This window comes from Gossypium raimondii, chromosome 10 (assembly GCF_025698545.1).
Source record: "Gossypium raimondii isolate GPD5lz chromosome 10, ASM2569854v1, whole genome shotgun sequence".
NCBI classification, from domain to species: domain Eukaryota; kingdom Viridiplantae; phylum Streptophyta; class Magnoliopsida; order Malvales; family Malvaceae; genus Gossypium; species Gossypium raimondii.
Genome location: NC_068574.1, coordinates 48,738,801 through 48,750,936, shown reverse-complemented (window position 1 = coordinate 48,750,936; position 12,136 = coordinate 48,738,801). Strand labels below are relative to the sequence as shown.

Sequence of the window (12,136 nt, the reverse complement as noted above, 5' to 3'; positions counted from 1 at the left end):
AAACGCCACAATTTTCCCATTAGCCTCTATTAAACGTTGTCGTTTTTATGTAATATTTCAGTGGCGTTTTATTATAAACGCCGCAATTATGTTATAAGTGTTTCCTAAATGTTGTCGTTTTGTATCTTTTAAATTTTAATGCGTTAGTGGCGCTATTTATAAACGCCGCAAATTTATACTGAACTAACGTAAACGGCGTCGTTTTTGTCGCGCAGAATTTCCTTAGTTCAGCCCCTCTTTGATTTCCCCAAATTCATTCCCTAATTTCCCATTTCATATTCCCCCCCAATTCCCCGATTTCATTTCCCCCCAATTCCTATTCCCCCAGTTTCCCTAAATCCCCAAATTCCCAAATCCCCACAGTCGTTGCGATCGGCTCCACTCGTGGTCGCTCTATAACCCGCATTTGCGATCGTCTACTTCTTCTATTCAGTGTTTCTTCTATTCGGTTAAGGTTATATTTCTTCGGATTAAGCCCACATTTTCCCCCAATTCCTATTCCCCCAGTTTCCCCGATTTAATTTCCCTAAATCCCCAAATTCCCAAATCCCCCTGTCATTGCAGTCGGCTCCACTCCGTCGGTCGCTCTATAACCCGCTTTCGCAGTCGTCTACTTCTTCTATTCAGTGTTTCTTCTATTCGGTTAAGGTTATATTTCTTGGATTAAAGCCCATTATTCCGTAATATTTGTTACCTTGTTGAATCGGTGCATGTTTTCGATATTAATGTTTTGGATTATTTTGTTCAAGGTCACAGAGCAAACGGTTCTAGTGGAGGATTAAGGCTTGGGGAGTTGTTCATCTGCTGCAAGGGTAAGTTACTGATTTGGGGGTTCAAAATTTGCTTTGCGTTAAACTGTTGAATTCATAGACAAGAAGATTAGGGGATTTTTAATTTTGCTTTAAACTTGGCAATCGGCAATTGCATCTGGGTATTTAAATCAATGCTGCGTATTTTATAGATTGGGTGTTCTCGTATTTGTTAGATTTTTTATTTGATTTTATATTGGTTGGTGATTATATAACTGTTCTCGTAATTTATAATTTTGCTTTAAACATGTCCGTAATGAAGATGATTTTGGTGTTGAAATTTATTAGGCCATGTTGTTTTTAGTCGATTTTAACCCGAAAATATATCATCTTTGTTTGTTTGTTAAAATTGTTTTTCCGGCAGATTCTTATTGCAATTTGTGATTATATAAGTGATACATTAGTAAAAAACCTAAAATTAAATTAGGCGATTGAAAATGGGTCAATGTGTTCTAGAATTCGTGTTAGCAATTACTATTTATTCGGTTTGTGGTTTCTAAACTATGAATTCGGTTTATAAACTACTCATTTATGGTTTGTAATCGGATCCATTTATGAATTCAGTTTTAATTATTTGAAATGAAATATTTTAATTAATTGGTAACAATTTGCAATGCTTAGAAAATGAACACATAATTGTCATAGTCCATCTAGCATGTTAATATTTTCCAGCAGCAACTTTGAAAGGAATATGATTTGGACCATTCGTGCAAAAAACGAAATCGTTCATGCCAAAAACGCAGTAAATTGGAGTTCTTTTTATATATTACATATATTAATATGGATATATAACCTATATTTCAATTTTCTATAATGATAACATTTCTAAATAATTATAAATATTGTTTTAATATCTATATAAGTTTTCTAAACTTATAAGGTTTCTATATTAGTATTAAATTTATTACTATTAAATTTATAAAAATTCTAAATATTGTTTTAATATCTATATTAGTATTATAAATATTGTTTTAATATAACCTATAAAATTTAAAAGTTTTCTAAATAATTATAAATATTGTTTTAATATAACCTATAAAATTTAAAAGTTTTCTAAATAATTATAAATATTGTTTTAATATCTATATAAGTTTTCTAAATTTATAAGGTTTTATATTAGTATTAAATTTATTACTATTAAATTTATAAATAATTCTAAATATTGTTTTAATATCTATATTAGTATTATAAATATTGTTTTAATATAACCTATAAAATTTAAAAGTTTTCTAAATAATTATAAATATTGTTTTAATATTAAATTTATTAGTATTATAAATATTGTTTTAATATAACCTATAAAATTTAAAAGTTTTCTAAATAATTATAAATATTGTTTAAATATTAAATTTATTAGTATTAAATTTTAAGTTTTCTAAATAATTACATATAAGCTTATATATCTTACATAATACATAAGTACATAACAAACATAATAAAGAACTGTCATAATAACACATACCGTACATAAATTAAATAAGTTACATGATACACCAAAAAAAACTTACATAACTTAGATAATATCCTACATTATAAATTACATAATAATACACACTTACATAAATTAAATAAGTTACATAATACACAAATTACATAACTTACATAATACATAATTTACATAATACACAACTGGCATAACTTACATAATACATATTTTACATCACTTACATAAGACATAACTTACATAAGTTTCATAATACACAACTAACATAACTTACATAATACACAACTTACATAACCATCATAATACACAACTTACATAAGTTTCATAATACACAACTTACATAGCTTACATAACTTACACAACTTACATAACTTACATAATAAATAAGTTATTCCTAAATCCTAAACCCGTGCAATTTATTGTCAATGTCGGACTTCAAGAATTAAGAAATGGACCGTTCTTGGATGAATTTGTCAAGGGTTAGCAAGTTATCGAAATGGGGTGCGAGTTTTCTAAATTTTGCATTTCGATATGCAAGCCAAGAGAACATGATTCTTTGCCCATGTAAGAAGTGTGTCAACATAAACTGGCATTACTGTGAGGTTGTATACGAGCATCTAATTGTTGATGAGTTTGTAGGGTTATAAGCAATGGCTTTTTCATGGAGAATGCCCTAGAAGTACTTCCTCTTCAACGATGGATGTATCTTATCCTGGTACTGCTTACCATCAGTCTAATAGAGGGGATGACATGGAAGGTATGTTGCGGGATGCATTTAATATGCACAATCATGGTGTGCAATCGTTCCCAGGGGATTTTATGGCATCTGATGATTGTAATATTGGTGGAACTGCTTTTACCGAACCGGGAAGTAGTGTACCTCATGAAGAGCCAAATGGAGAAGCGGCAAAGTTCTACGCTCTACTTAATGACATGAACGAAGAACTGTATGAGGGATCAAAATTTTCAAAAATGGCCCTCTATGTTCGTCTTTTTCAGTTAAAATGTTTGGGAGGGTGGACCGGAAACTCGTTGACAATGCTATTAGAGTTTTTGAGAGAGATGTTCCCGTTTGCAAAAATCCCTCAGTCATGCAAGGATATGAAGAAAATGATAAAAGATTTAGGCCTTGGGTACAACAAAATCCATAGTTGCCCAAATGACTGCATGTTGTATTGGGGTGATCGGAGAAACCAACAGTGCTGTCATGTATGCGGCCAAACCCGTTGGATAAATAAAAACACAGAAGACGGGAACGACGATGAAAATGATGCACAGTCGAGGAAGAAGCCAGTTAAGATTTTGCGGTATTTTCCGTTGATACCAAGGCTTCAAAGGCTTTTCATGTCATCGAAGACAATGAGTCAATGACGTGGCACCATGATGGACGAACCGATGATGGATTACTAAGGCATCCGTGATTCTTTAGCTTGGAAAGCATTTGACAATAAATTTCCAAACTTTGCAAGCGATCCTAGGAGTGTGAGGCTTGGGCTAGCATCGATGGATTTAATCCTTTCAAGATCATGAGCACCGCCTCGATTTGGCCGATGAGTGCTTGTTCCTTACAATCGCCTCCGTGGATTTGCATGAAGCAATCTTCCTTATCTTATCTATGATTATCCACGGAGAGAAAGGGCCCGGGAATGATATCGACATTTATTTGCAGCCACTTATTGAAGAGTTAAAATAATTATGGGCTGGTGTCAAGACATACGATGTGCTGAGAAAAGAGAACTTTAATTTACGTGCAGCTTTGATCTGGACCATAAATGACTTTCCCGCTTATGCCAATTTATCCGGTTGGAGTACTAAGGGTCGTTATCGTGTCCTTGTTGTCTTTGCACAAACATGCTCGCAATGGTTGTACAATGGGAAGAAGTTCTCTTACATGGGGCATCGTCGGTGGTTACCGGAAAATCATAGATTTAGATTTCAGAGTTCTGTATTTGACGGCACTGAAGATATGAATTTCATGTTGGAAGATATGAATTTCATTTATGGGAAGATGAACCAACCGCCAAACACGCACAGAAACAAAAGATCAAATGATGAAGCCGATGAAAGCTCCGACGAAGATGACGATCCTAATGAGGCGGACTTGTGGAAAAAAAGAAGTATTTTTTTGAGTTGCCTTATTGGGAGCATCACCTTTTACGACACAATCTTGATGTTATGCACATTGAGAAAAATGTCTGCGAGAACATTGTGAGTACAATTTTGAACGTCGACGAAAAATCAAAAGACAATCTTCAGAGTCGACTTGATTTAGTCCAGATGGGAATTCGGCCTGATCTTCATCCCAATCCACTTCCGAATGGGAAATATTGGTTGCCGCCTTCTATTTTCTCAATGTCCAAGATGGAGAAAGAACTGTTTTTCATGGTGTTGAAGGATATAAAGGTTCCGGATACGTATGCATCAAATATATCTCGATGTGTTAGTGTTAAAGATCGAAGATTATATTCGCTAAAATCACATGACTATCACATCTTGATGCAAGATTTAATGCCAGTTGCTCTACGATGTTGTATGTCCAAGAAGGTGACATCTTGTATCATTGAACTATCCAACATAATGAAAGCCATTTGTGGCAAAGTTTTGGATGTTCAAGAACTTCAGAAGGTACAGGATCGAGCCGCTTTGACTTTATGCAACATGGAGAAAATCTTCCCACCTTCCTTCTTCACCATTATGGTTCACTTGATAATTCATCTCCCGTACGAAGCAATTCTTGGCGGACCCGTTTCCTATCGATGGATGTATCCCATAGAAAGGTCTTAAAGAATTACTTTTAAAATTTTCCTTCATTCACCTCAATGGCTTTAGTTACAACTTTTGATAATGTTGTATATTGTGTTTAGGTTCCTATCCAAATTAAAGTCTTACTGCCGCAACAAGCGATATCCGAAGGATCGATTCTTTGAAGGCTACTTAGCGAAGGAATGTATGACCTTACGCTCGAGATATTTGGAAGATGTTGAAACAAGGTTGAATGACCAAATAGGAATCTTTGGACTCACGGACTATGACTTAGCCGATACTTATTTGTTCCAAAGCTTTGGACAACCAATCGGCAAAGTTGAAATTGCGGAATTAGATAATTTATCGTGGGTACAAGCACATCGATATGTTCTGTTTCACCACGAATCATTGGAACCTTTACGGAAGTAAGTTCTACAAATTTTATAAATATTTATCAAACTAAAAATTGTTTATCTTCTAACAAAGATCACATTTTTTTAACATAGTGAGTACAAACAAATATTGAGATCTCGTGCGCGCTCCCGAAGAACACAACATCGAGATATCAATAAGTTGTTTACAGAATCTTTTTATGAATGGTTAAGCCAAACGGTATGTGGTTGGAGCTTTCGCTTACAAATTATAATGCTTTCTCATAACATTTTTAATTACTTAGTTTACTTTCCATTCAATCGGTTTGGAATGGGAAGAGCGTAAACGACGAAGTTAAATGGCTCTCCCAAGGTCCAAATCGAGTGGTTAAAAGATATAGTGCGTTCCTCATCAACGGATTCAGATTTCATACAAAATATCGCGAGAGGTTGAGGAGAACGCAAAATTGTGGAATAGTTGTTAATTCTGCAATTACAAGTTATGCTAGCGCTAGGGACAATAATCTTGTCGAGGGAAATGTGGAATATTTCGGACAGCTTACTGACATAATTGAGTTGGATTACTACGACAAATGGAAAGTTGTCTTATTTCGAAATGATTGGGCGATGTTAATACATTTCGTGGAATCAAGCAAGATCAATTTGGTTTTACAATGGTGAACTTTGACCGATTGATTCACACAGACAACAAGCGATAGATGAGCCGTATGTATTCTCAAGTCAAGTCAAACAAGTTTTTTACTCAAAAGATCCAACTGATGAGGGTTGGTACGTTGTACTCCGTAACATCCCTAGAGACTTGTTTGACATGGGCAGTGGAAGTAGAGATAACATCGACGACAGATCAGAAACTTTGCCATTTCCAGAACAAAACTTATACGATAATATCCCTAGTACTAGTGCACAATTTCAATGGGTTCGTCACGATACGGATGAAGATATTTACGAATAATGATGTAGTAAGATTTTACAATTGTTTAATTATATGTAACTTACATTAGCATTAAATCTTGGTCTTATTATATAACTCAACTATTTTATATGTGTTGTTATTGTTGTAATTAGTTATTAAGTTTAATTACATTTTATGTGTATTGTAGATAAAATGCCTAGAAGAAAAATTATAAGGAAAGCATTGTTCAAAATGATCCAAACTCGATGAAAACAAATAGTCTTGAACAACAAACAAACAATTGGATCTTGAATGTTCGATTACACGAGGATCTTACGGAAGTTCAAAGTAACTTACATTAATTCCATGCGTGTTGACTTATAATTGATTTATTATTTAAATTCTTATATTATAATATACCATTTGTAGCTGAAAATGGTGGGACGCGTAGAGGTCGAGGTTGTATGATACTTAGAGAGTTATACGAGTTAGATCCAGTCGAGCGTGTCAAGGTATGCAGAAACAGTTTTGGTCAGCCTGTTGGATCAGAAGCTCGACTATTAGCAGGATACATGGGCATTTTAGCACGAAATGGGAATATGTTGCCTATCAACTACGAGTCATGGCGTCAAATGCCCGATAGCAACAAAAACCAAGCCCTCGATAATATTAAGGTAACAAAATGTTAATGTCATCTGTAATGCTTGGGAAATAATTTCATTTATATTTACTTTATTAACTTGTGTTTTTTGTAGGCGAGGTTTGCTTTAGAGGTCTCCGATGCTTATGTAAAGAAGGCATTGGGAAAAAGATGGAGAGACAATAAAAGTACTTTGAAGAAAAATTATTATAAGACAAAAACAACCCTCGATGAGAAATTGCAAAATGTCCCGCCGGGTATGTTGAGGTACCAATGGGAAGATGCGGTTAGATTTTGGCATTCTAAGAAAGGCGAGGTACGACGTACTTCCAAACTATTGTAATTATTTTGGTTTATAATATTTACTATTTACGTACTAAAAATTTTATAACGTAGGATCGTGAACGAGTTGGAAAAAGCAGCCGCCAGCAATAAAAATTCACTCACACAGCCGGGTCGAGAAGTTTTGCATGTGTAGCTGAGGCGAAGGTATTTTTAATTTTTTAATATTCTCAAATATGTATAACTTTATATTAAATAATATTTTTACTACTATATTGTAGGAATTGTCGTCGTCGGTCAAAAGTTGGACGCCTACAACTTTTTGAAATTACACATAAGAAGAAGGATGGATCTGCTATGACTCCTGAAGCTGGTGAAATTATGGTACGTTTACTTAATACGATTTCACTTGTTTTAGTTATTTATAGTGTTTATTTTCTAATGGTTTAATTCATTGCATGTAATGCGACTATTGTTATATTGCATTTGTTTTTTTACTATATATTGCGTTCCTAACTATGCGATTTATTTATTAGGAAAAACTAAAGGAAAAAAAGACGGAGAACGAAGCGATTGCTTCTACTGATAGTTCGGTTCATCTTGAAGACATTGATAACCGGATTATTACTGAAGTTTTGGGTCCTGAAAAGTATGGTCGGGTTCGATTTCAAGGATCTTTTATCATTAACCCAATATTTTGGATCCATTTCGCACCAATACATGGCTTGAGTCAATCTCAAGTGAAGTTCGAGAGGTTAAAAGACCGAGATAGCTCGGATGCAAGCGACCACATTTGAGGTTCAAAGGAAATATGAAGAACTTCAAAGACAACTTAAAGCAGAATCAACACAACGAGGAAGCAATGACTACAATGAGAGAAGCGAGGCCGCAATGAGAGAAGCGAGGCCGCAGAGAGAGAAGCGAGAGAAGTAGCAATAGAAGCGAGAGGTTCAAAAGAAATATGAAGAACTACATTCGACTTCAAAAGATGCGGCACCGAGAGAAGCGGAGCAAAAATACGACGAACTTCAACAAAGACTTGATTATGATGAAGATGTTTCAAAGATCAAACTTCCGCCTTCATAGTGTATGTTGCATAAATACTTTTAACGCTTTTGTAAAGAAAAGTATGAATTCACTTTTATTTATTAATTAATATTATTTTAGTCATTTAATTTGAAATATTATATAAATTTATTGTTTTTGGTTAGTTTAGATTTGGTTGCTTTTGAATTATTGTTGCAGGAGGGCTGAAAAAATTAAAAATTTTTATTTTAAAAAAATCCCAAAATTAGTGGCGTTTTTTAAAAAAGCGCCGCTAAAAGTCATATCAAAACAGTGGCATTTGTGAAATAAGCGCCGCTAAAGAACACTACTTTTAGCGGCGTTTTTGAACAAGCGCCGCTATAGAACATTACTTTTAGAGGCGTTTTCCTCAAAAGCGCCGCTAAAGAACATGAACTTTAGCGGCGTTTTTTTCCTAAGCGCCGCTAAAGAACATGATATTTAGCGGCGTTTATTTCTAAGCGCCGCTAAAAATTATGTTCTTTAGCGGCGTTTATTTGTAAGCGCCACTAAAGAACATGATCTTTAGCGGCGCATTTTTATAACCGCCGCTAAAGAACATGATCTTTAGCGGCGTTTTTTTATGTAAGCGCCACAAAAGTTAGCGACGTTGTCGTCAGCGGCGTTTTTTGTGGCGCTTCTACAAGCGCCGCAAATGGAGTTAGTGGCGTTAAAAAGCGCCGCTAAAGACCTAAAAAAACGCCGCTAAAAACCTGTTCTACTGTAGTGTATTCTTTCATGCTCGCATTTCTCTAATGATTCCAAGAATTTATTTTGCATCTGACCATTATCTTTAATGGAAAATAATTATATTATATTGAGTAAAAAAATAGAAGAAACAAATTTGGGGAGAGAGAATTTAAAGAAGAAGAGTTTTTTGGGGAGAGAGAGAAAGGAGGAGAAGAATAAGAAAAATAATTAATTTTTCTTTTTGCAACGGATTGCAATTTCATTTGTATAAAGTGTCACGTAAGTTTTTTTTAATGATGTTACATTTTGAAATCAAATCATGTGATAAAACAAAATTTTAATGATCTTACATTTTAGGATCAAAACACATGATGAAATAATTTTATTTTTATTTTTTAAGGTATCTATCAGAGCGAGCTCAATAATTAATCCTCCGCATTCTATAGACCCATTAAGGAAGTAGATGCTGACCACGAATTTTAAAGCTGATGAAATAAAATTTTAAAGGTTATGGCAAATTTTTAAAAAAAAATCAATCTAATTAAGAGATCATTTTAGCCTTTATTATATAACTTGAAAATTCTAAATAAAAACTTAATCAACCATGATGAACTGTATAATCTTTAACAAAAACAAAGTAAATAAAGGATGGATAAAAATGGAATTCCTTATTAAACGGATAGCAATGGTGCGAGAAAAAGAAAAACAAAAATACATAGATGACAAATATAGATATATACTCGGAAAACAACACTACACAATTTAAAGCTTTGACACTAACAATACAGGAAGTACTTACTCATCGTTGCAAGCTTTTTGGGTTATTAACATATGCAAGTAATTCCTCATCACAATCAAATTTCGCCATTTCTTCTTCATTTAGGGCAATCCAAGCCTCTATGCCATCCCCATTTATGGTGTCCATGAAAGTAGTTACGTTCTTGATTTGTCGATCTACTGAGCTAGCCCATATGGGTTTCCCCCAACCAAAATCAGCTTCGTACATAGGAAGCCTGCATAAACTTGTGAAACCAAAGGTAAGTATCTCGCCTTTGGCATAATTTGTTCTCTCTCTAAAATATTTCAGGTGATCATTTCCATCTTGGAGTTTCTTCACGTACTCGCTGTTTAGTGCTTTAAAAGAGTCTCTTATTTGGGTAACGATGTTATTGTCCATGGACGGGATAGTCACTGCTAGGCTATAAAGGTTTCCAAATGAAGATCCCGGCAATGGGGGATCAATTCTTGCACGTAAATTTACTGCGTGAATAATTGTGCAAAGCGTATCGGGTCTTGATCTAAGACCAAAGGCAGTAACAAAACGGTCCCATATGAAAGCTGATAAGGCCTCAACTCGACTTGGGCGTTTTTGGCTAGCATTCTCACCGTATTTTCTTCTGATTTCCTCCACTTTGGTGGCACCAAACACGAATCTCTTCGTTACAATTTGTTCTTTTTTTAATTGAGGAGCTTCTGGTATGGGCCGTGGTGGGAAAAGTGAGGCTGATTTGAATTCAGGAACAATCAAGTTCGTCTCTCCACGAGCAATGGATGCCCATATATTCACAAACGAGAAAAACGAAAGGGCATCTCCGATTTTGTGGGAAATACAAATACCAATCCCTATCCCCCCACAATCGAAAACATTGAATTGGATTCCAAGAAGAACATGTTCGGCATCAGTACCACTAACATGGAATTCAAAAGGAAGCAACTTGTTGAGTTCTTTCGGAGTTGGATTGTTTAAAACATCCAAAAGTTGGCACTTCACTCGAGCTTCCAAAAAGGGTATCCCCTCATCATTGCAATCAACAAACAGCTGGTCCTCCATTATCCGACCAGCCAGTGGATAAAAACAGGTGAGGGCATTGGAAATGGAGTGCTTCAATCGATCGAAAATGGTGATTTTGTTTGCTTCGATGTTGCATATTTTCTGGTAGAAATAGACCATAGCATTATAGAGTAAGGGAGTTTGTTGATCCAAGAATGACAGTTGGTATCGACGAAGTCGGTCATCGGTCGGAGATGATGGCTTCACAATCTGTTCGGAAATCACTTGGACGTCAAGCTGCATGTTGTACGCAAAAGATAATTAAACCCTGTAAACAATAAATGACTAAATTCTTATCAAGAACGAGAATTTTGTGTTACCCTATGGCTAGTGTAATTACACTTTATATATGAGTTGTTAGGGGTAACAAAGGTGACAATTGCTATAAACATAGAAAATCAATGATAATGAACTAATTAATTAAAATATTGTTTGTTTTTATTTATTTGGAAGGGTTCAAGCTAGAATTCCTTAGCTTGAATTTAAAGATGTCAATTGCCAAGAAACAATCCAAGCAAATATGTAACTATTACATTAACCCATGAATTACAATGACCTTCTTTTAATTATTTATATATATGGAGTATTATATAATTTTACATATTTTAATTAAAATGAAAGGCAACAGAGGAAAAAAGGACAATTAGAAATATTAATTGGTTTCGTACATGCTTGAACATGACATTTTGTGTTTTTTTTGTTTCGTACATGTTTGAACATGACATTTGTTTGTTTGTTTTTTTTTTTGTTTCGTACATGTTTGAACATGACATTTTGTTTTTTTTTCTTGTTTAAATTTCTTTCTCATTAAAATATAAATGTTTGAAAATTTCTACATCTAAATATGTTTAAATAGATATGTTTTTTATACAATTGTATAAATTAAATATTTAAATTTGATCCGACCCTTCAAATAGGAGAATAAAAGTGCTTCAATGTATTTGAACTCATGTCTTCCTATATTGACAATAATTTCAATACCAACCGAGCTAAGACTCGTTTGGCTAAATAGATATATTTCTTTTGGTGAAAAAAAATGTAACGCCCTGGTTAGTTTAATTTTGATTCTGTGAACTTTATTATAAATGAGTGTTTGCTTTAGTGGTTAAATGTTTTAATTGTGTATTGAAGATCTTAGGTTCTAGTCCAATTTTTGGAATTTTTTACTATTTTTTATTCTAGCTTTATCCTTGGCGGTTTGGCTTATATTTTATTTCTAGTCGAAATATATCAGAATGAGTTTATTGGTTCAAGGGGTGAGAAGTTAGGTTGCCTTAAGGTCTTGTGTTCAAATCTCTATGTGAGCATGGGTGATAATTTTTTCTTCAGTTGTGGTTCGGTGGAAC

At 34.2% G+C, this 12,136-nt stretch overlaps 1 protein-coding gene across 1 annotated transcript; it reads right to left on the bottom strand.

Annotated features, from left to right (window-relative positions):
* Positions 1–9,597: 9,597 nt before the first annotated feature.
* LOC105775998 (stemmadenine O-acetyltransferase) lies at positions 9,598–11,159 on the bottom strand. The gene has a single exon (XM_012598468.2). It carries the CDS (start codon positions 11,031–11,033, stop codon positions 9,759–9,761), a length of 1,275 nt encoding a protein of 424 aa, XP_012453922.2. The 5' UTR covers positions 11,034–11,159; the 3' UTR covers positions 9,598–9,758.
* Positions 11,160–12,136: the final 977 nt, after the last annotated feature.

Excerpts from the sequence above, each read along its gene's own strand:
- LOC105775998 (XM_012598468.2), bottom strand. The coding sequence starts at position 11,033 with ATGCAGCTTGACGTCCAAGTGATTTCCGAACAGATTGTGAAGCCATCA.